Source organism: Falco cherrug, chromosome 3 (assembly GCF_023634085.1).
Source record: "Falco cherrug isolate bFalChe1 chromosome 3, bFalChe1.pri, whole genome shotgun sequence".
Lineage (NCBI taxonomy): Eukaryota > Metazoa > Chordata > Aves > Falconiformes > Falconidae > Falco > Falco cherrug.
In genome coordinates this window covers 30,331,616-30,355,558 of record NC_073699.1, presented here as the reverse complement: position 1 = coordinate 30,355,558, position 23,943 = coordinate 30,331,616, and the positions used below count along the sequence as shown (strand labels likewise).

The following is a 23,943-nucleotide window of genomic DNA, read 5'->3' as shown; positions in this document are numbered from 1 at the left end:
ATGTAGTCCCTCGGGGGCGGCGGGGTGGGCGTGTGCGCGCGCGCATGCGCGCTGCGGGGTTTCGGGCGGCCGCGTGTAGCCGGTGGGGGCCGCGCCGCGGGTGGCTGCGGGGCCGGGGACTGCTCCCGTTCCCGCTTTGGCCGCGGCTGCACCGCCAGCCTTTCCCCGGCTCTCCTCCGCTGCGGAGAGGCTTGGCAGCCCTCGCCGGGCGTGCTCAGGCCCGCCTAGGGGTGGGTTGCTGTGAGCCTCCTCTCCCCGCGCCCCCCGGGCCCTGCCGGAGATGTCTGGGGCGCGGGAGAAGAAGCGGGCCAAGAAGATGAGGAACCAGCCGGCCAGCGTCACCCTTCCCGCAGAGCCGGGACCCTGCCCCGGCGGCGGCGGGGGCAGAGCCTGCCCACCTCCAGGTACGGCTGGGGAGGGGGTTCCCCCTACCCAGGGACGGGGTGGGTGACAGCCGAGGGGGTGCACCCCCCCGGGGCTGGGTGTCCCCCCGCTCCCCGCGGCTGGGTCTCCCCGTCCCGTCCCCCCCCGGGGCTGGGTCCCCCCCCCCCGCCCCCCCCCCCCCCCCCCGCGCCCCGGGCTGGGTGCCATCCCCCCTTCCCCTCGGGGTGGGTGTCCCTGTCTCCTCAGCCCCGGGGCCTCGTCCCCAGCCGTTGGGTGCTTTAGCCCTGGTTCTGCCCTGCATCTCGTCAGCGTGCGCTTCTCTGCAATCACCCCTTTGATTACACGACAAATCCCTACCCACCCGCTGGGGTTTCTAGTCTTAAAATTAATTTAGGCGTTTTACCACATCCAATGATCTCTCTTCTCTTTCTGTCAGACCTAGGAGCCCCAGGAGGAGCTGGTTTAGCCTGCTGGCCCTATGATAAATGTGCTGGTTTTCCATCCGATCAGCATGCCCAGCCAATTTGCCTTCTGGGGCTTGTGGCTTCTGTATCTATAGGAGAGTATTGGCAGGAGGCAGCAAGGCGTTTCCCTAAAATGGCAGTGTTGCTAGGTCATTGCTGGAGCATTTTGTACGCAGGTGACCTTTAAGACTGAAAGAATCCGTCAACCTGTATGCCAGATGCTTTTTTCATTGACCTGCATCTTGTGTGCTACAGGCGGACTTTGATTTCACCCCCCCCTCCCCAGCCTCTCCCCAGTTTCATTTTTTTATTTTGTTACCTATGTTATTTCTGGGGGGAAAATAAAAGCATACATAAGAGCAGGGCCTGTTACTGTGAGGCCTTCAGAAGCTGACAAATTGCATCTTTGTGGTTGAACAAAAAAATGCTTAAGTGTCACTGCGTGTTTAGGTGATTGAAGAGTTCCTAGGCAGACAGAATGACGTAGCAAATTATAGACAGCCCTGTCTGAAGATTTTGGAATATCATTACCAGAGTACTGCCAGATTAAACACATTTTTTCTACCTTTATTTGTAACAAGGAACTTCTAAGATTACATGGTTATGCTTTTCTGTCCTGTTAAATAGCATGCATTTTCATCCATATAACATTCTTTTGTAGTGTTAGTCAGTATCTCGGTTTTATAGGGCTGTTTCATAGGAAAGAAAAAAAGTATAAATAGGAGTTAGAAAACAATGGATCTACATAGTACCTGAAATAATTTAATTTTTCTTTAGGTAATAAGTCAGTCACTGTCCTTTGAAACTCTTCCATCTTCTGATTAAAATGTTTAGCTCCTCCATTCTTAGGCAAACTTGATAGTGAAAGAGTGTGTTTGTGGTATGAGTTAATTGCTGTCCAGTTACCCTTGCACAGTTGAGTTGGGCTGTAGGTCTACACAGATTTGCTTACTGAGGCAGCATCCATCCCTCTCTCCCAGCTATTTCCTTCTCACCTTTACCTCGCTGTCCAGACAGCGCTCCTCTCAGCCATGTGGAGAACCCAGATCAGAGAGTTATTCCATGTAAAAACTATTTTTTCATCTGAATTAGTGCAGTTCTGCATGATGTGTGGTTGCGTCAAGGCTGCAACAGCATTGCTGCTGAACATAAAACTTAAGCTTTATGCTTATTTGAAATGGAAAAAGGAGGTTCTTTGCCATTTTAAATTCACATCAATTGATGCTGCAGGAGGTAGATTTGCTCCTGGCTGTTCCTCATGCCAATGGTAGCATTTTTGGGACAATGGGATAGGCTTGTTTAAGAAGCTCATCAACCTGAAAACTGATTTTTTTTTTAATCTGTTGCCCCATTTCTCTGGACATGCAGGTTGATTTTCACTAGAGAAGCTCCCTGAACTGTATGGCCTCATGTTCCCGCAAGCACTCGTCATGATGCAGGTGGAGTGGTGGGAGTGGCTGGCTGGGCCCTTTCTAGTCCAGTTGTCCAGCAGGAGCTGCCTGAGAACTGTATCTGAAGTTGTACTAGAAACCCTAAGGAAGACTGAACTGAATAGGTTGAATATAAACAGATCTTTAAGTATGGAGTTGTAGGCCCTCTTAAACTTGAAGTATTGTTGGGTGCTTATCACTCTTGAAAAGTATTCCTATACCTTAGGAAGCTTACTGTAGACTTTATTTAATTTCAATATTGATTTAAATGCTTGTACCAGAAAAGTAACTTACTGCACCAACATACATGTATCATGATTACCTTATTTATTGCTGTAACAGAAATACATGTAAGTGAGACAAGAATACATTTGCTTAGGGGGAAAAAATCAAGGGGCAAGAGGGTAAAATACAAACTTTTCTTGTTTAGTGCTAAAATTCTGACTAGACAGTAGTAAAAATCACTACTGATATTGCATAGACTTTATTTATTTATTTATTTATTTATTGCATAGACAAAGATTTTAGTCAGATCTTTCCTATTGGATCTGATGGAGTATTGAAGACAAAGTCTGGATTGGATACCATTTTCAGAATGTACAAAAGTTATTTAGTCTACTTTAGGCTTGCTGCAGGACAGTGCAAAAATTTTATTTCTTCGTATAAAAAAACTTAATTCTTCTGATTACTTTTGCAGGTATATATATAGGTATATATATATAAAAGAGGAGGAATGTGCAATGCAATCTTACGAGGAGAAACTGTGTTATCAGTTACTCAGACTGCTTTGCATTTCTATTAACTCTTTTTATCTCTAAACCCTGCAGGAGATGTTTGTTCAGAGCAGCAGTATCATCAGCAGAAATTTTTGAATCAGTCATCTGGGCCTTCTTACAGGAAAGACCAATATTTTGCAAAAGGACAAAACAGAGGAGAGAGAGGCAGAGGAAGCGGGGGATGGCAAGGAGGACGTCAGAGTATTTCTGAGGAAATGCCAAAATACATAACAGGTTAGTATATAAGAAAAATGTCATGATTTTTATGTCCCGGGCAACTTGCAGGTGATTGTTTGCTGTCTATCTTTGTTTTTGTTCAGGAGCAAAAATTAGAACTGATGCTATGTTCTTCTGTTTTTCGTAATTTTCTCCAAAATACAGTAGTAGTTGTATACTGGAATGAATGACCAGCTGTTGTTTAATGAGTCCTTTCAGACCTCTGGGTTGAAAAGTTGTATTTAATTGTAATGAGGAATGTGCATTTTGGTTTCTCTTTGCCAGCAAAATGAGAACTGACAGCCATGTGCTTTTAATACAGCTAGTGAAACTGTTTTTCCCCGTGATGTGAGCTAAAGACAACTTTTCATCTAACAGAACATTTATTTAGGAGAGCAGACTAGCTTTCCAAAGTGTGGTGTTACTGTGATAGTAGATACGCTTCCATAAGCAGAAAACAAGACCAACCTCTGGATTTTATTTGATCATTTTAAAACAGTCTGTAATATGATTACTGCTTCCCTTTTTTTCCATGCAGATTTTTTTTCAGCTCTCTGAATACCATCTGAAAGATCGCTGCTCTAATTTCATCAAGAAGTACTTAATGCTAATAGTTTTATTTGCATTAATTTTGCATTATTTGCGTAAATTGTTGGTTATATCATGGCTTTTGAATTCATTCATTTATAAGTATTTGCTTCACCATATCTGTAAGCTTCAGAATATCTAAAGAATTGAATTTTCTTTAATAACAGTATACAGTATTTACTTTTATCTCAAAAACTTATGAGACCGATGTACTAGGAATACTCTACTGGAATTCAGTAATTTACGTGCAGTGTTCCCCTTTGATTTTTGCCGTTTGTCATGCTCTAATGCAGTTCTTTTCATTCCAGTTTCTACCTTTGCTCAAGCTCGTGCTGCTGAGATCAATGCCATGTTGAAAGCAGTTGCACAGAAGTCTTCAAACTCTCTAGTTTTCCAGACTCTACCTAGGCACATGCGAAGGCGAGCTATGAGTCACAATATTAAACGCCTACCCAGACGGCTCCAAGAGATTGCCAGGAAAGAGGTATAAGTGCGTTTTATAGTATTTGATAAACTATATAGTGAGCATAGCTAAGGCATAGTGTTCAGCTGTACATTTATTAATGTTCAGACCTGAGTTTATCTGCAAAACTTCCCTACAGGTTCTCAAACTTTGACTGACATTTGGATTCAAAATGCAGGAACACCTCAGTTTTAGATGGTAGCTCAAGTAGATGTCACTAACACCTGGATTTGTGCTTATTGGATGTCTTAAGAAGTTATTAGAGTAGTGATGATAAAAGGGTCCACTGCAGGAGGGGTTTATTGTCAGCTCTTCCTTGGTGAGCTTACAAAGGACACCCTAAGAATTTTTTTATGTTTTATAGTCCCTGTTTATTTCTACCACTTCTCTTCACAAAAAGACGAATCAAACATTGAGACAGTTGAGCCTTCCTCTCTAGCCATGTACTCACCCATAATAATTCAGACCTTAACTGGGTATTTGTCAAGAATTTGGTCAAGACATCACCACAGTCCTTTCTTGTTCGCTTTCTACACGTTGTAGAACCCTTAGAGTCCTACCTGACAGTCTGAGAGTCCATACTGCTTCTGTACCAGCTCAAATCTCGTGGTGTTCCTAATGTCATATTCATTTGATCATGTGGATATATTGATGTTGGGCAAAACCTTCACACAGGAAGTAGCAGATCTTACTGTTCACTAGTAGGTTTCTGAATGTGTGGGGATTTTGGTTTACCTATGGGTTCCAGTAAAACCTTGATGCACTTGTGTGGATGGGGCTTGTGTATAAAGTTCCAGAATGTTAGTTAGCCTCAAGAATTATGGAGAACTAACATCAGAATAAAGTATAACTTAATGCTAGTGCTTCCTGTATGCTTATATATGTCAGCATTTTTCTTCTGCAGAAGTTTGTCCTTTTGAGGTTTACTTCGATATCCTCTCTTTTAAAAACAGGCAGAGAAAGCTGTACATCAGAAAAAAGAACAGTCAAAGACTAAATGCCGCAAAGCTAGAAGGCGCCACATAAATTTGGTAGCAGAGTTTAATCGCAGGCAAAGAAAGAATATTTGGCTGGAGACCCATATTTGGCATGCAAAGAGATTTCATATGGCAAAGAAATGGGGATACTGTTTAGGAAATAGCCCTACGGAGAAGAGCTACAGGGCTTGTTACCGCGCCATGGCAAAACACTGCCTTCTTCAGGTACCAGTCTATTTTCTTTGTTATTTTTACGTCAGTTTTCTTTGTTATTTTGCCAAGGTGCAGTAATCAACTATTCAGTTATAAGGAATATTTCTGTCTCTTTGAAGTACTTTTGTGTCAGCTGTTAGTAACTGCTAAGTACGAAAGGAGTGATTTCATAATTGTGATGAAGGGTGGTGAGTATCAGAGGGAAGGAGATGAACCATTAAAAGAGTTTTATGGTAACTATGACTGAAATACGACAGTTTCAGTCTTCTCAAGAGCTAAGGGGTGAAGAGAATCCCTGCATCGTCTTCATGAGCAGGATGCTAGTGAAGACAGGGGCTTTGTTCCATGGCCTTCTTGGTCTGTTGGTTTGAGAGGCAGGTTGGCTGTCAAATGAGAGGAATGCCTGACAGCTCTTCTATAACTAGAGATTTTAAGTTAAAAAAGAAAACTCATTTCTCTTTGAGATGAATTTTAGTGAATAAAAAATGAGTATTTTGGGGTAAATTGTGAAGCTCTGTCTGGTCCTTCCTTGCCAGCGTCACTTTCAAGAGTTATTCTCACTTTACTGCTATCCTATTGTTTCAGGACCTATCATATTATTGTTGCCTGGAGTTGACTGGTAAAGAGAATGAGCTTCTGAAGCCACTTGCTCGAATATGTAGCATTGAGACAGGTAAGATTTATGTAGTTCAAAATTAAGTTAAGATACTGAATAGACTAAAGGATGACCCATCTTTTTCCTTTTTTTAATACCCAGCCAATCTCAATAGTAGAAACAGTTGATACTGGGCTGTGATTTTGGTTGAAAAACATAACTAAAATGTCTCGTACTAGGACCAGACATTCTGATTTTCAGTTGCTTGTTAATAAACTAATTGTGATACAGGATTAGCAGAATTAATTTCTTTTTTTTTTTTTAAGCAGGAGATTTTTTTGTTTTTCAATAAGTATCTTCTTCTTTAGGATTAACATTTGAAGAGGCTAGTTGTCTATCTGGAAGATTTGAGGGTTCCCTGAATCTTTACCAAGCAGATCGTTATCCTGAGGGTATGCTTGGTCCTGTTACATTCATTTGGAAACCCAGGGATGGGTCTGAAAACAGACAGTTGTGGATCTGGGTACATCCAGCTCTCAAACAGGTATTTTTTTCTGTATAGTTTAACTCTGATTTCTTTAAAAATGTACAATACATAATACTGAAGATACCTTCTGAAAAGTGTGGAAGAGCTGGGTATGATACTTGGCTTTAGGAACTGGAAGTTGGAAGACTGTTTCCACTCTAACAATATTTATATTCTACAGCTTGTTTTTATAAAGCTTGTACAGAAGGTGCATGCCTCTGAGAATTTTTTAGTGTTTGAGCTTGTTAAATGTTTTCTAGTGTCACTTGCTTAAGGATACATTTGTAATATGTTGTTGCTTGATTCGCATCCTTCCTACTGGCACACCCAACAGGTTAAGTTTAGTCTCATCACAGATAATCCTGATCTGGTACTTAGCTATGAACTTTAAAAATATAAAAATAAAAAAAAAAGTAAAATTTTGGGTAGTAGCAATTTTTCTTACATTAATTTGAGCGAGAATAAATTCCTAGCAACATTCAGTATTACTTTCAGCTCTTGCTAGCCAGCCCTGGACTCCAGCAGAATGAAGTTTATTCCCTTAAATTCATATAGGAAAATAAAATAGTAGAGTGTAATTCTTAAAACTGTATTTAAGCTTTGCAATGCACTGCTTATTATCGTAATCCAAACTTTTCATGTTTCTTAAGGGCATATTGAGAGAGTTAAAAACAATATTTCAGTGTTCAGAGCCTGAGGAAATCTATATTCCTGAGCCTGTTACAACATCAATTCAAGAGCAAAAACAAACAGATATTGTTCCTTGCCTTGGCAAGAAAAGGAAGATGGAGGATAAAGAAGGAGAAAAAGCTGTGCCAGTGAAAAAAATAATTGGTGATGGCACTAGAGATGCATTCCAGTCCTACTCTTGGATCTCACAGACTACTGGCATTGTGATCAGGTTTGTTTATAGTAGAGTCAGAAACCATGACCTTTAACCACTTAATATAGCTGAATTCTGGCTTAGCAGTACTGGGGAAAAATATTGTATGTTGTATGATTGCAAATTCACCTGAAATTTTCTTCTGTTTCAGTGACAGAACCATGGAGATTCTCAGATATCGGCTGATTGGCCCATTATCACACTCTGTCCTTACAGAGACCTTGAAAGCTGCTTCTCTCCAAACAGTAAGGAAATTGGCAGTTTGGATATTACTGTAATTTTGATAAGGTTTCTAGAATGTGCAAGCTTTTTGTTGCTAGAAGGAATTATAAACTATCTGGCCTTCCTTATTATAAAGTCTAACCTATGTATTTCTACTCTGTTAGCTTCTCTATATTGAACCTCTTGACTAATGCTAATCTTGGGAAGAACCCCTATCTGGATTTTAAGCCAGGATAGGAAGAAAATAGAAACAATGGTGCTGTTGAGTAGGGCTGTGTAGTTTGTGCTGTAGTGACGTATTCTGCTGAGAGGTCCAGAATAATTTATATTCTCTTTGATAAACCATAGGTCATATCTCTAAGCAAAGGGCTAGAGCACCTAGAGCTAAAGGAAGAGACACGTAAGGTATAGAAAACTTCTGCATTTTCAGTCAAATGTGCAGTTTCTCCAGGATTTAGTATTTTGTCCACCTCTTGACAGGTAGCATCACTGTGATTTTAATGGGGGTTTTTTTGTTACTTGCACCAAAGATGACGAGGCCATGAAATCTCTGGCTTTTTGTAGGAAATAATTAATGACAGAATTAGGAAGCATTGTGGATTGCTTTGTTAATTTTTGGAACACAGGTTAAACTGAACAGCTTATTGGGGATTACTGTAAAGTGGAGTATAGGAATAGACCGCATCAGGAAAAAAAATTTTGGTTTGAAACTTGAAGAGGAAGAAAGCAAGCATAGTGGTTAAGGCAAAATGAGAGTGAATTCATACTGGTAGCAAATACTGAATAACCACTTGAGTTTAATTAGTTGTGTTGTTTTCCAGGAGATGGCAGATTCAGAGACAGGACTGAATAACTGGTGGGTAGAAAACTGCAAGGACTCTGAAAAAGTATCGCTTCATCAATGTCAAAGTGCTATCTTTGAGCTATTAGAAGGTATTTGGGCATATGGGTGCTATGGGAGGAAAGGGAAACTCTTAAACTCCAGTAGTCAAAACTGGCATACTAATAAATTGACTTCAGTTTGGAAATGCTTATTTTTTTCTTGATCAAGAGAGTGATGCCGTTGAGCATGTGCTTAGGTAATTACTGTGGCACATCAAAGACTCAGGAGGTGTTACATTAAGTTTTTTAAAGGGAATTTTAATCCTCTGTGTAGTCCAAACTCTCAATGTATAAACTGAATCTTGTTTCTTATCTTCATGAACTTAGATTTGAGATTGCTGGAGGGATACAGTCTGAGATACACTCACACTCTCTCCCCCCGTACACACCAAATTAAGGCAATAAGTTGTACCATACCTCCACAGATAAAATGGTAGGCTCCTACCCAAAGTAAAAGTGTTACACCTTGCTTTATATTTTTGTTTCTAATAAATAGTTGTTTATTTGGCTGAGTTGTAAAATACCATAAAGTTAACAACATCTTCTCACTTTCTAGTGCTGAAGCAGGTAAGGAGCTGGCTTTGGTAGATCTCACACTATACTTGAGCTATCCAATGTGAGGCAGTTAAGTAGAGATGAGGTAAAACTTCAAAAACATTTTTCAATTTCATTTCTTTAGAAGACAACTGTAAGACAAAGGTTGGTTGTTCTTTAAGAGATGGCTCTTTAAGATATTTACCAAATGCAAAGAATGAATTGAGTATGTAAGTTGTGAGAGTGATCTCCCTTCTATGCTAAGCACAAATGTAATTGCAAACTAAGTCTTACACTGCTATTGTTGTCTTTTGTTATTGGACACTTAACAAGCATTGGTGAGTTTTCAAAGCACGTTAATTTGAGTACTCTGGATTGCTTCTCTGGCTTATAGTGGTATCACATCCTGCAGGCAAAAATGCACAAAATGGTGCAGAAAAGATGTAGTTTCATGGCAATGTTCATCTGTGTATTTTTAAAGGGATAAGTTCACCATCAGAAATGCCACCAGGTACAATACTGGGCCTCACTGTTGGAGATCCTCGAGTCAATTTGCCAAAAAAGAAGACAAAAGCTGTGCCAGACTTTGAAAAATACCAAGGTAAAATGCCTTGCTTATATTATGCTTCTCCTGGAACTGCCAAAGGCAAGAGATGCAGTTGCTCTCAACACTTTTTTTTTTTTTTTTTTTTCATTTACTGTCATCTCCTGATTGTGTCTTGCTGTTTTCCTCTACAGTTTGCTTTCAGAATGTTTCCTTCCCCTTTCCACAGCCCCTGGCAGAACAGAAACAGCTTAAAAGTTGCATAGGTTTTAGAACTGCAATTTTGAGGGAGGGACATGCACCAAAGCTGGTCTTGTGCTCAGTGGAAGCCTCTGTCTGACCATACAGATGATCCAGGTTCGAATCCTGGCAAGGCCAACCAGGTGCTAAAAGCTACTTCGTAAGTTTCTGTTTGGTGTTCAGGCTTCCTGATGCTGTTCCTGGTTTATAGCCCTACAAGGATGAAAGTTGCGGTTCCATTGAAAAAAACTAGCATCTCAAGATTAGCGTTTCAAGTGGCCAAGATGCTGGTTATGTTAAGAATGAAAAGTGCATGACTTCTGAAACTTTCATTTCAGTGCTGACTTAGACAATGTTTCAGTGCAAAATTCAAAATCAGTTGGATGTGAATGTCCTTGAAAAATGTGCAAGAGTATATGCAGTATATATGCAGTAGGGTTTGGAAGCGCCTACACAGCACTGTACACAGTTAGGTTGACTGGACACAGACTGCTTCACCTAATACAAGAAACATAATAGCCAGTTAGCAAACAGTAGCAAATAGGACAAGTTGAAGGTTCCAGACACTTGAAAATACTTCATTTCCTTGATAGTGTGTTTGCAAGACACTAGAATAATCTAGCCTTACCTTTTTCCTTAAGTCATGTTGAACACCTATTTCAGTTACTGTCTTTCAGCTCTGCACAACTCTCTGTTACTTGGATTTTCTTACGTCCTCCTATCTACCCTCTGTATCTAGACAGCCTTTCTCTCCTGTAAATTAGTTCTGCTCAGCTAACTTTATCATCATTAATGTTCCTGTTGGAAGTTCTGCAGCATGCATGACCTCTACTTTGGTTCCTTTCTGCTGAGAAGTAAGGTGAGCTATGTAGCACTTGTTTACAGATACGGGTTTGAGTTGGTAGAGGACTTAGCAACTACAAGAAGTAATTCAGCTCCCTTCATTCTGCTTGTCATGTCTGTGAAGATGTGTTCAAGAAAGCAAGATCAGCGGAAGGCATCTAGGCATTGGAAATGTCTCATAGTAGTTTCTCTCCCACTGCCAGAGCTGGTTATCCTTCAGGAAAGAGGGCCATGGTGAAGAGGTAATGATGTAAGAGAGGAAGTCAAGGGGAAGAAAATACCTATGCCTGTGTTCCTTTAGCTGGCTAGAAATGGCCTTTTGAGGTCTTTCTGCTTGGTGTTACCCTTCACTTGCAAAAATCTAAACCACAAACTTTCAGAACATCTGGTGTTGGTTTCTGGTTCCTTTCTGAGCATTGTTTTTTTTTTGTTTGTTTGTTTTCATCATGAAATTAAAACTCTGTGTCCTCTCTGACTTTTATTCAGGAGAGAGAGAAGGTTCTTGCTCAGCTAGCAAGAAAAGGTAAACTGTGATACCTTCTAATTTAGGTTCTGCTAAAGAACTTGATGTTACAACAGTACTAAATAAGTTGAGTAGGCAGAAAGATGAAAGAAGACGGAGAATACATCTGTCTTCTAGTAGAAAATCAAAAGGACATCATGGTAAGGGAATAGAAGCAGTTAAAGAGAGAACAGGAGGGACTAATGGTTCAGCAGGGCTGCTGTTTTCTACTTTGCCCACTTGAGTGACTTCCTAATGCTGTGTAGGAAGAGTTACAGGATCATTCACAATCTCCTGCGTACTCATTACACATGCAGTGGGGGAATCCTGTGACTTGGTAGCTCATCTCTCCAACCTGAGGAACTCAAGACTGAGGTCTGACACATTCCTGTCTCCATTGTTGAGTATTCTTAGGTGTTAGTTGGAAAGGGAGGTGTCATGGTTTAACTCTGGCTGGCGACTAAGCACCATGCAGCCGCTTGCTCACTCCCCCCATGGTGGGGTGGGAGAGAGGATTGGAAGAGTAAAAGTGAGAAAATTGGTGGGTTGAGATAAAGACAGTTTAATAGGTAAAGCAAAAGCCGCACACGCAAGCAAAGCAAAACAAGGAATGCATTCACCACTTGCCATGGGCAGGCAGGTGTTCAGCCATCCCCAGGAGAGCAGGGCTCCATCACGCATAACAGTTACTTGGGCAGACAAACGCCATCAGTCTGAACGTCCCCTACTTCCTTCTTCCCCTAGCTTATATAGACTCAGCATGACATATGGTATGGAATATCCCTTTGACTAGTTCAGTCAGCTGTCCTGGTTCTGTCCCCTCCTAATTTCTTGTGCCATTCCAGCCTTCTCACTGGCTGGGCCTCAGAAACTGAAAAGTCCTTGACTTAATATAAACATCACCCAGCAACAACCAAAACCATCAGTGTGCCATCAGCGTTGTTTTCCCACCAAATCCAAAACACAGCACGGCACCAGCTACTGAGAAGAAAATTAACTCTGTCCCACCTGAAACCAGGACAGGAGGCTATTGTTACTCTCCAAAGACTGTTGTTCTTAACCTGATTTTATAGTTGACTGTGACAGCTACTGCCTGTGCTGTATCTCTGCCTTAATAGGCCACCTTGCTCAAGTAGTTAAAAGCAGAGAAGTTACTTTTTTTTAAAATACTTCTAGAAATTTAATCCATGTTAGATTATTAAGCTCAGATGCTTTTGTAATTTTCTAGTTGGGGAAGACATTCAAGTGCATTTAATTATCAGTGGTTTTGAAAGAAAAAGTAAAATTCCATATGTGTAAATAAAAGGAAGCCTAGACACAACGAGTTACTGTGCAGAATGCATTTTATGTCTAATCTGTTCTCTTTATGCAAGCATTATACTTTCTTTCCACTATTCGCTGTTTCAGGACCTATTATAAGGTCTTCCTGTATTCTGTCAGCTTAGTTTGTAATCTTGGAGTGTGGGGTCTTGTTGCATGTTTTACTGCCTCTATACACCACTTCGATTTATTGCTTTTTCCTATAAGCCTCCTTGATTGCCTGGAAGGCTTGCAGGAGTTAAAAAAATCAGTTAAATATCTGAACAACATTTTGAAGGCTGCTCAGTGCAAAAGAATCACCTCTGAAGAAGTCTGTAAGCCACACGTGGCTAGGAACTGGCAGAGTGAGGAAACGCAATGCTACATGCTGATTCTAGCGTTGTATGCTTCCCCAGGACCTGTTATTGGCCACATTTGAAGACAGATTACGGACATAGCCAACAAGAATCTGATCAGAAGCAACATGTTCCCAAAGATTATTCTGGTTTGATTTAGTATTTTAGCCAGCATTTTTCCAATCGGTTCTGTCCTCTCATTTTACTGGTTCGTTTGTCAAGGGTAACCCAGGAATGGAGACTGTCCTTCAGTTTTGTGAAGGGCCATTTGTTTAACCAAAAAAGGAAGGAATTTAATCATGGCATATCGTATACATCACTACAGCAATAGTATTACCAAGATTTCCACAGTAACACCCACCCAATAAGAACACTTCTCTAAGATCTGTAATTCCATTTGTGTGGTATTAATTTGCCCCTTCTGTAAGAATAAATCTTTTTACAAACCATAGAACTACAAAAACTTTCTGAGCCTTGGTTTTGATATAGCATTACTCAGATGTCGTCATACAGTGAGATGATCTTTATTTAAGAAATGTTAGTAATCATTCATTTGCCTTAATGACGTGTTGACTGAGCAATAAAAAGGAACTTTTGCTGTTTTTCCACACTTTTTCTACCTTTTTGCTTCCTAGACATTCAAATACTACTAGGATTAGTATTAGTAAGATTGAAATGGCACTGTGTATGTTAGTAGATTCTATATGTGCTTTAGCCTCTCTTGTTCTTTAATGTTGTATGAAAGCGAACTGATTTTCTTAGGAAATCTTTACTAACTTAAAGATGCATGTTTGTCAAATGAGTGAATAGTTTAGGTAAGTTACAGCCACGTCTTTGCTTGTGGATTGTCATACATGCAGTGTGTGAAATGGTACGCATCTGTCCTTATCCCTTCTTTTTTTCCAAATGCTGTTCTAAGATATGCGTGTGTAGTTTTTTTCCCTGTAACATGCTAACAAATGAAATGTAATATCAGCCTCTTCCAGTTACTCTCACTCTGAATGCATATATGCATGTGTGCAAGCCATGTGTTACAGACATGTGCTGATGGGATTTAATCAAAAAACTGTCCTCATTTCTTCAGGCCGGGGGATGGAAAGTTTGTGAATAAATTACTTTTCACTGCCTTCTCAGCAGGTTTATGCCTTCTGGAAGTAAAGACTCCCAAGAAGCAGTCAGTGCTTGCATGACTGCAAATTAGTTCTGTTCTTTCCTCCATTTTAAAGTACACTTTCAACATTTTGATGTGCTTTTCCTGTCTTCTATGGGAGAATGCAAATTCCACTGCTTTAAAAACTACTCAACATGGAATACGGTAGAGCTTTTAAACAATCAGTGTATGAGAAACATAGAAGGAAAATGTGTCATGAAAGATAAGTGAGCTCAAGTTCCTTCTGCAGACACACAGCCTGAATCCTTGCCTGTGAACACGCCTCTTGCATCAGTTGTCCTGGTACCACGTGCCACTACACACATAGGGGTCTGAACGAGCAGTGCTTACATTTCTAGTTTTTCTGCTATGCCCTCACAGAGGGAGGGAAAAATTTCAAATAGAAGAACTATTAGCTCTTAGGCCTGTCTTCTAAGACTGTTAAGATAATCAGCTACACAAATCAGAACAGCTTGAAATGGAACAAAACTTTCCTCTAGCTGCTTGTATGGTCTAAGCACCAGCCATTAACACCAGTAGAAACAGGTAATGTGCTGATTGTCCCTGAGCTTTGTGTGCTTAGTAATCCAACTCCCTATTTCCTATACTACCTCTAACATCTGCTATCATCAGCAACTTATTCATCAGTAGGGTTATTTCCCCAGCAATCTTGGTGGGCTGAAGAAAACAGAAGAGAGGTAAGAAATAAGAGAACTGGTATGAAGATATGGGATTATGAGTTGAGTTATAGTGTGCTTAGTAGAGAAATTTAATTCTCCAAGTTCAGTGAGGATCAAGGAGAAAGAACATGCCAAGTGAGAGAAGTATATTTTAGGGTAGTGAGGGGGATATTGGATGTACTGTGGTGATGGAAAGAGGCTGACTTAAAAGGGCTTTCTAAAGTGGAGGAAAAAAAAATATTAATGCCATTATATAATATAGAAATTGTAAAAAACTCCAAGAATATGACAAGGACAATCTGAACTGTGGTAATAGAAAGAAGTGGTAAAAAACAATCAGAGAAAGTTACAGTGAATAATTTACCATTGAAGGAATTAGAACATTTAAGTACTTTAACATAAAGGGATTCTGGCGTTCACAAATGCTTTCTGCACAGAAGATGGAAAAGTCACTTTCCTTAACCTTATGTTTGCTTGTAATTGTGTGCCCTTCTGCCTTGGTTATCTGTAAGAGTCAGGAAGGAATTCCCCGCCACCACTACATGATTTTGTTGCTGTCTTTTTTTCCTCCTCCTTTTGAGGCATTGATACTTGCTGTATCTCCAGATAGAATGTGCTTTGCCTCTAGAAGTGTTGAGCTCTTAGTTTCTTGCTTGGGTTCCTGTCGTAAATCTTTGGTCTGAGAAGGAATTCTTCTAGCTGAATTGACAGGATTTCCTTTTTAGTTATATTGTTCTTGATTTGAAGGAATGCCACCCTAATCTGGTAATTTCTTTATAGTTTTTATGCCACCCTAATCTGGTAATTTCTTTATAGTTTTTCTCCCTCTCACGTAAATGTAACTCATCAGCAAGAATGTATAGCAAGTATCAGCTTAATAGCACTGTCAAACTGTCGGGAGTGCTGCTGTATTTAAGATTTCTTTTGAAGTATTTTGCAACTCTTAGTAATGGGGACATATTGAAGATTATAGCTTTTAAATGAATAATTATTGCAATTATATTCAGCAGTACCTATTGTATTGTTAGTACTACTGAATAATTCCTATGTTCTGTGCTTAAAGTCTTTGTCAACTTTAACTGGAAAAATCAGCTGAATCTTCTTTTGATAGACGAAGTGATTTAAAAAACAAACCCCAACACATTATGTTCCTTTAATATGTAAGACTTATAGATCACAGAATTAACAGCAGTCCCTGTAAGTTTTAATCGCAGAACTATTAATCAGTTCACTGTATTGTTTATTAGTAAGAATTATTTCACTTAAAATATGGATCAGCATGCATTACGTACTGTACACAGAAGGCTTTTAATCGATAGATCACCAAAGGCAGGTATACATTTTCTCTGCTTTGGTTAGATTGCAAACTGAAGATGAGAGAGATTTATTTCATACTTCAACAATCAGTGTTAAAGTGTTACTTATCTTCAGTAATGCACGCAACTTTTGGTTTGTGTAGACATAAGCAAAGAATAGTCCCTTCCTTGAAGCACAGAGCCTGGAAAGATCTCAAGTGGGAAGCTAGTGCTAAATGAGTAGTTGCATGCTAGTCATATCCATAAAAATATTTCCTGTATGTATATTTCATAAAGGTCGTCCTTGCTTCTCTTACAAGTTTACTTACAAAGCCTGAAATATATCAGTCTAATGCTGCTCTTTCTGATTTTTACCAAACCTGTTGAGCTGTGTGCTCTGCCTGAAAGGTCAAATGCCGGAATATTAAAGGTGGCTTGCTAAAGATGTAATTTACATTGCCAAACGTGATGTTATTTGTAATAAGAAATGTCTGTAAGAGAACACCATGTTAATGCTTCTAACACTAAGTCTTTCATATTTTGTATTTGGAAAATGTGATAGCAAAATACTCCAGAAGCAGTGATCCTTGTTAAGCTTTTAATAGTCTGTTTCCTTAGCTGTCTGCTCGTTGTACTTACGGTAATGGAGTGGGTTTGGTAATTTGATTCTGAAGACACAAAAAATATTTGAATTTTGTTTGAAGGTTCTCTTCTTTTGTAGATAATGATAAAGTTAGGCAGCTGTACCTGGAGGGTGTACCTGTAGACTGTGCTCACAGCTTTATCTGGGACCAGGACATCTGTAAGAACGTCACTGAAAATAAAATCTCAGAGCAGGTAACTAAGAAGGTAGATTGCCATGAAGGAAATGGCTAATGGTCCATAGAGTCCATAGAATGGGACTCTTGAAACTTGTATAAATCCAAAAGCAGTAGTTTCCTAATGTCATAGTATCCAGCTGCTGAGTTGTTATTCTGTAGCCTTTGTGTAATGTTCTTGCACAGCTATTCTTCATGATTCAATTAAAAGAAAACTTTTTTGGATTGTCTACGGGACTAAATAGCTGTATGTTTATTTGTCAGAAGGGTTTGGAATTGGATTTCCTACATCCCCTTGACTCGTGCAGCAGGTAAAAGGGATGAAGTGGCACAGAGAGGCTGTGGCCATTCACTCCTCAGTCATAGCCAGGATAATTCTGACAAAAGAATCACAGAAGCTGGAAGGGAATAAATCCCTCTGGTTCTGAACTGCAGCACACTCTGTTGTGGGTGTTCTGGGCAATAACCTGTAATTTGTAGGGAGCTTTAAATGTTCTGTTACAGGTTTGAAATCTCCTATCTTGACATTTCTGTTGACAATGGAGGAGCAACCCATAAAATGCATGGGTAAAAAGATGATTTAGTTGCAAGAGATGATAAACTTTCAGCACTATTGTAATAAAAAAGAGAAAATATTTTTATAGCAGAAACTTCTCTCTAATTATTCTTTATGAAAATTAGTTTTGTGCTCTTTCAAACAGGCTGATGTAGTGTAAAAAAGGCAGAGTACGTATAAAGTAGTACACTAGCGCAGTTTTTGTCTATGACAGTGTTCTTCGTGCTGTCATGGAAGGTAATGTTTACCTTATGAAACACCTGATGCAGAAGGGATGTGTAAAGAGGCAGTCTGATGGTCTGTTTTTTTATAAATGTATTCTTAATGCGGTACAATGAGATAAAACAAGTGGTGATTGACAAAGCCTTGGAGCCAGCATGCTTTGTATGAAACTGTTTTGTGACCAAATGTTCTTCTCATCTCCCTGGATGTAGTTCAGATTTTCTCCATGTATTGACAGACTGTCTGAAAGCACCTGTTCGGTCTAGTCTTGTGCACAAATCTCTAAATATCAAGTTGCAATACTTGTTTTTCCTCCTTCATCTGTGCTGTATATTTTTGCTCTGAATTTCAGTACCTGCTCTCCATCAAGGTCTGTGCAAGTAAGAAGGGGAGAAAAAGGGTGCTTAATACCTTTTTTTTTTAAAAAAAAAAAAACAACCAACACATTTTTCATGTCTTGATGAAGGTAATTTCAAACATGTAGCATGTTACTCGTATATTTTTCCTACTTATAAGCTTACCTCTTCTCTGTATCTTGGAATAGTATCTGGAAGAGGGAGAAATGATTACTAACTTATGGGAAATGTCTCCTCCTTCTCAGGATTTAAACCATATGAGAGCTCAATTACTGGTACCTGGATCACACCTTGATTTGGGTCCTTCTGAATCTAAGATTCCTATACTGTTGGTGCAGCAGCCAGGGAAAATGGCTGGAGAAGATCGACCAGGATGGGGGAGTGGCTGGGATATCTATCTCCCAAAGGGCTGGGGCATGGCTTTCTGGATTCCTTTTGTAAGTTTTTTTCATTGCACATTGCAAGTAAATATGACAAATCATATAATTTGGTTCAAAATAATAGTTTTTAGAGAGTGTACTTCACATTGTGTAACCAATGCGCAATTATAAGATTAAAATCTCACTTTAGAAGAGGGTGTATGAACTGGTTGATGACAGAGGCTCGGTCTTAAAATCTTAAAAATAGATAATAGCTTTCCCTGTCTTCTGTTGGGTGTAACTGTGCCCACAGGGCAGTCTAAAGCACGAAATCAGAGTGGGGAGTAAGGAGAGAAAACTGATGCTATAGCTCTTCGGTTTTGTGTTTCTACAGGCACATGCCTCTAAAGAGAAACCATTTGGTGCCTGCTGCTAATCCATTTCAAGCTTGGCTATCTCCACCACTCTGTCAACAAATTGATAGCTTCTGGTTTGGGAGAAAGCTTGAAACACAAAGTTTGAGTTAGGCTTGAATGTTCCTCCGGTGCTGTTTGGAGCATCTGGCTGTGGATGTTTAGATGGCAGTTTTAATGTTTTTTTGCAGTTTAAATTTATGCTTTTGAGTGTGCAGGGGGATTAATTGCAGTGATACCTAATATACAGTTAAAATAAATTGGGCAGTGACTTCTTTGAAGTAATACAGCATTCTTGGCAATGTACGAGAACAGAGCCTGTGAAATTCTTTTCAGTTCTGTTGATGGTTTTTCAGAATTAAATATAAGAGCATGACTAACATTTTTGTTGAAAGGAGCATCTAGAACTCTGAAAACCATACTTAAGGTAATTGTTATGAAAGCTAAAGTGACAGATTTCCATTTTCTAAGGCAGTAGCTTCTGGAGCATTAATGTTTTGTTTCAGTTAGGAACCCGGAATCAGTACAAACACTGCTTTTTTGGGTTTTGGTTTTTATAACAGATATATCGAGGTGTACGAGTTGGTGGCTTGCAAGAGGCTTTAAAGCATTCTGAATATCAAAGAATACCTCACACTCCAAATGATTTCCCAGACTGCCAGGCAGGAATGCAGTTTGCCAAAGAACTGGAAACCAGTCTTCTTGAAAAATTCAAACGGTAATGTTAACTTAAAAATTGATTACAAGAAAGAAAAAAAAAATGGGTACTGCTTAAAATACTCCCTTAATTACCTTTTGTGTTTCTTTAGACTTGGACTTTTTTGAGATCTTTCACTAGTGTTTTAAATCCTAGTGTATAAAAAAGAAAAGAATCCTAGATATATTTAACAGAAAAGCTCTGCTAAATAAGGCATAGAAATTAACTAAAACCTATTCCCAGAGGTATGCTCAGTTATGAGGCTATAACAAGCGTATATGAAAATAAAATAAAGCTATTTCAAGCTCCCCTAGCAGTAAGTGAGGGAAGAAGTAGGAGAAGGCAGAGGCAGAATATCAAAGTGTGTCCTAAATGTTAAAGAATAAAGTGAACGAAGAGGTATATTTCAGTGTCCAGCTTTTAAATACCAGGTATTCTGAAGTTTACCTTCATTTTCACTGCAATAAACACAGAACTCTTAACCATGAGCATGTAGTAGCTGGAAGTGTCCTCTGCACCAGCTGGTGTTGGTTCCCCTTCCTGCTAGGAGGGGCACGTAGGAGAAGTTCAGGGGAAAAGGTGGTGGTGGCAGTCACAGTTGATAGAAATACCCAGCATGGCTGAAAGGATATGGTACTCGGGAATAGAGCAGTGTTGTCTAGAAGAATAACTAAACTTCTTGTTTGATGACATTACAAAGGGAACGCACAGTTAACTTTCTGTTCTAAGTACTTGGTTTTGAAAACAGAAAACATTATTAGACCAGCAGGACAAAGCAGACCACCTTTTGAAATGCTAAGGACTGAATAAAGGCCCATGAAACAAATATTCTTACCTACTTGATTTATCGTTTAGACGTCCACCGGCAAAAAGGGTAAATTATGTCAAGCTGGGCACTCTGTCCCCTTTCTTCTGTCCTTGGGGGCAGCTGACAAAGAACTGGGAAGGAAGAATGAAAGCTTCAGGAGAACTTTTACATCCTTCTTCCCCACACCCTGAGCGCTGTGCAACTGAAGGGCATAGCTTTTGTGACCCCGAAGCAGAAGTACTCAAAGAAGCGTCCCCTGAGACTGGTGAGGTAGAGACTATGGAAGTAACAAGCTCCGAAGGGGTGCTAAAGACGGAGGATGTTACAGGCACCCAAAACTTTGGTGAGAGAGATGAAACTATGACAAGTGACTTCATTGTTCTCAGGTATGTCAAAGTGATGCGTGCATGTGAGGTGTTACTTCTTTATTGGGAGTTACTGAATTGGGGAAGGCAAGAGCTCAGCCTTGATTATTAGGATGAGAGAACTATTTGATCCAAGTACAGTGAGGAGAATAAACAGATTGCTGTTGAGTGGAAGTGCTTCTACTGCGTTTTCCCAGCAAACTTTGTGACTAGATGAAGTAAATATCTTAAATGTAATGCATTTGAGTTCAGTGTGGTTTTGGAGTTGACATATACTTTGTCTGCTTCCAAGTGGATGGAGCTTTTAGAAGCTCATGTTTGTGATTTTAAAACTGTTGCTGTGTAAATCAGCTTGCATTCTCTTTTCTAATACAATATCACAGGTGGTTCTTGCACTGCTTAGTAAGGTCTATAAAGAAAATAGAGAATCCTCTGCATTCCAGTGCAACACATGAGGGCAGCAACAGTGTTTGTTAAGTGCTTGAATGCAGTCTTTCATTTTTGTGTGGTTGTCAGGGGAAGAAAACACTGGCAGTTCTGGGCTGCATTAACGACACTGAAGGTTTTAGAGCATTTGTGATTCAACAAATTTGGGGGGTTTATAACAAGTAATACCTCCTTCTGAAGAAATAGCCTTGTACATGAATTGCACTCACCCGTGTGCTTTTTGTGCTAGAAGTGATACAAATACTGGCTTGGAAGGTTACAAAAAGCCCTAGGGCTTTTTTTAATCGTGTTCTTGTAAATATGTGGGATGCTGGATTTCTGTTGTACTACTTGTTAATAACTATCCTTGATGTTTGTTTGTAAAAATTTTTAATAGGAGTGAAAAACTACTAATGCAGTTATCAGCCTGGTGCTATCCCACTGCTGGAAAAGATCGGCGTGTCCGCCTTGTTTCTCGACTGGGACAGAAGGAAATGACTGAAGATGTCTTTATGCCAATCTTGATGAGCTATCCAAGGGCTCTCGTATGGGTCACCTTGTCTCTCTTGAGAAAGGGGAACCCTGAATTACATGCCATGATTTGCATCCCAACAGAAGATGACTTGCTGCATCTAAGCAAAGACAAACTCTTCTGTGGTCCTCAGGAACCCAAACATTGTGACATATTCAAGCACAAGGTACAGAAATTAAAAGAGGAGAAGAAGAAGAAAAAGGATAACAGGAAGGCTCTAGAAGGTGACCCTCTGAATGTTCCAGATAAAGAAACAACTGAGGAGCATGAAGACCTCATTCTTGGTCTTTGGTCAGGTGCTCTTCCAGATGTTACTTCCCACTGCTCCAGAACTCTCTTGGGATATGTCACTCGAGGGGATTTTTCCTTGGCTGCGGGCTGTGGAGAAGCACTGGGGTTTGTTAGCTTGACAGGGTTGCTTTATATGTTACACAGGCAGCCAGCAGATAAAAAAGGACTCGTTTTGTTAAGAACTCCAGCATCTTTACAGTACAGGTTTGCAAGACTTAATATTGAGGTTTAAATATCATTGCAGCACAGTAGAACACCAAAAATACCAAAGAATGCCTGTTTTGTCTTCTGTGGCCTTTCTGATATGTCTCAAATTTGAGGTGGTTCTGAGCCCAAACAACATCTTGAGGATTATGAAATAATTAAAAAGCTTTGTAGCATTATTCATGAAAATAACTAATGCATAAACAGACCTAGTATTACTTTTGATGTCTGCATTGCTAAGGATCTCTAGCAGTAACGCATCCATTATCAGGGTCTGCTGTATCTGTAAAGAAGTATATGGTTAATTTTTCACCTCAGAGCAGTGGATGCTGTAACAATACACAGAAATTTTTGTATTGTCCTTTCAGAAATCTTTTGGTCAGATGGATTGTAACTTTCCAGTGCACTTTCACACATAGGTAACCGCATGTGATCTGGACCCGTGTATATGGCAACTGGCTTCTCACAATTCTTCGTGTCTGAATATGTGTGGCTGCAGTGGAACAGAGCTAAGTAGAGAAACTAGCACAGAAAGCAGAAGGGTACTTACTGTGGTGGAGCATCTCTGTGCTTAAATGAAATGCAAATAAAATATAGCTCAGCTACATGATCTTGAATTATAGCAACTGGAGCTCTTAAATTGGAAAGTATAGCAATCTCTCTCTGTAGTCTGAGAGAGAAAAATATTTTTGAAAGGTAATAATCCTTTCAGATGCAATTTGCTGCTGGTGGGTCAGCATACATTTTTTGTTAATAATAGGGGATATTTTGGTTTCTTAAAAATGAGATTATTTCTGTATGGAATGTGCTAGGATTGAAGTTTTCTTCATGTTGCAGTATGGTTTATGGATGTTGTTCAAACAGCCATAAAACTTGTAAAGTATGCTAGAGAGGTGAAGGGAGAAAAGTGTTTGATTTGACTGGGGCAGTGTGGGTTGGCTGGTCGGTTTTGGTGGTGTTTGGGGTTTTTTTTAACGGTAGCCTTAAGCTTCTAGCCATTCTTGAGTTAAGCAGCTTGAAAACGAATTTACAGTGATAAACAGTAGTTCAGTAGCAGTGTAATACAAATATATGCCAGTTGGTAAAATTACCCTGAAATTATCATGTACAAATAAAATGTAATCTATTCTTGATTCAGGAGTCTACTGGCTAAGTTTGATTCTTTAAGACATTTAATATGGATTAGTTAATGGCTTTGTCTTCCAAAGTATCAGTCTGCAAATTAATTCCCTCATTCACAGTTTTGTTTGTAAATGTTTTAGGTTAATAGGTTCACATTGGTTGAAGTTGTTTGCTTGGAGGAAGGATTTAAAATATCTTACCCCCACAAATATTAAAGTTTAGGGCCATTGTGGGATTAAATATGGCACACATGCAGAAGGATGAATATCTCTGATCACAAGGTAAGTATTGGAAGTGGGGCTGGTTTTGTTTTTTTTTTTAAGTCTTCAGAAGACCACTTTAAGACTTGTGTGCCAGTTCAGAGTTAGGCAGCACGTGGGACAGAAAGGTGCAGCCTCCAGCACAGCTTGGACCACAGCTCCATGAGAAATGATGCCAAATGGCTCCAGCATCGCTCACCTTCGGTGCACCTGATAAAGCAATCATCGTTCCAGAGACATCCCGAGAAGCATCCGCACAAAAGCCGGCAGATGGCCCCAGAGGAAAAGCTTGGTGCTGCGCAGGGCTGGGATTCACAGCTCCTCGCCCTGTGGCTGCGAGTGCTGCAGCCTGTAGGTATGTGTGAATAAGGAGCCCCTTAAACGTTGCAGCCTGGCTGCTCTGATCAAGTTCTCTCGTGGTAATAATCCTGGATTTAATGAACCATTTGAAT

At 39.8% G+C, this 23,943-nt stretch overlaps 1 protein-coding gene across 2 annotated transcripts; it reads left to right on the top strand.

Moving 5' to 3' along the window:
- Nucleotides 1-64: 64 nt before the first annotated feature.
- POP1 (POP1 homolog, ribonuclease P/MRP subunit) lies at nt 65-23,242 on the top strand. Of its 2 annotated transcripts, none has more exons than XM_055705423.1 (15): nt 65-404; nt 3,106-3,288; nt 4,167-4,342; nt 5,275-5,523; nt 6,097-6,184; nt 6,475-6,650; nt 7,316-7,533; nt 7,667-7,760; nt 8,559-8,670; nt 9,635-9,754; nt 16,784-16,899; nt 18,260-18,451; nt 19,350-19,504; nt 20,339-20,677; nt 21,480-23,242. In XM_055705423.1, the coding sequence occupies exons 1-15, from the start codon at nt 281-283 to the stop codon at nt 22,135-22,137; spliced, it is 3,000 nt and encodes a 999-aa protein (XP_055561398.1). In that variant the 5' UTR covers nt 65-280; the 3' UTR covers nt 22,138-23,242. The 2 variants fall into 2 exon arrangements, with proteins under 2 accessions (XP_055561398.1, XP_055561397.1); XM_055705422.1 differs by having other exon boundaries at nt 7,283-7,533.
- The last annotated feature ends 701 nt before the right edge of the window (nt 23,243-23,943 follow it).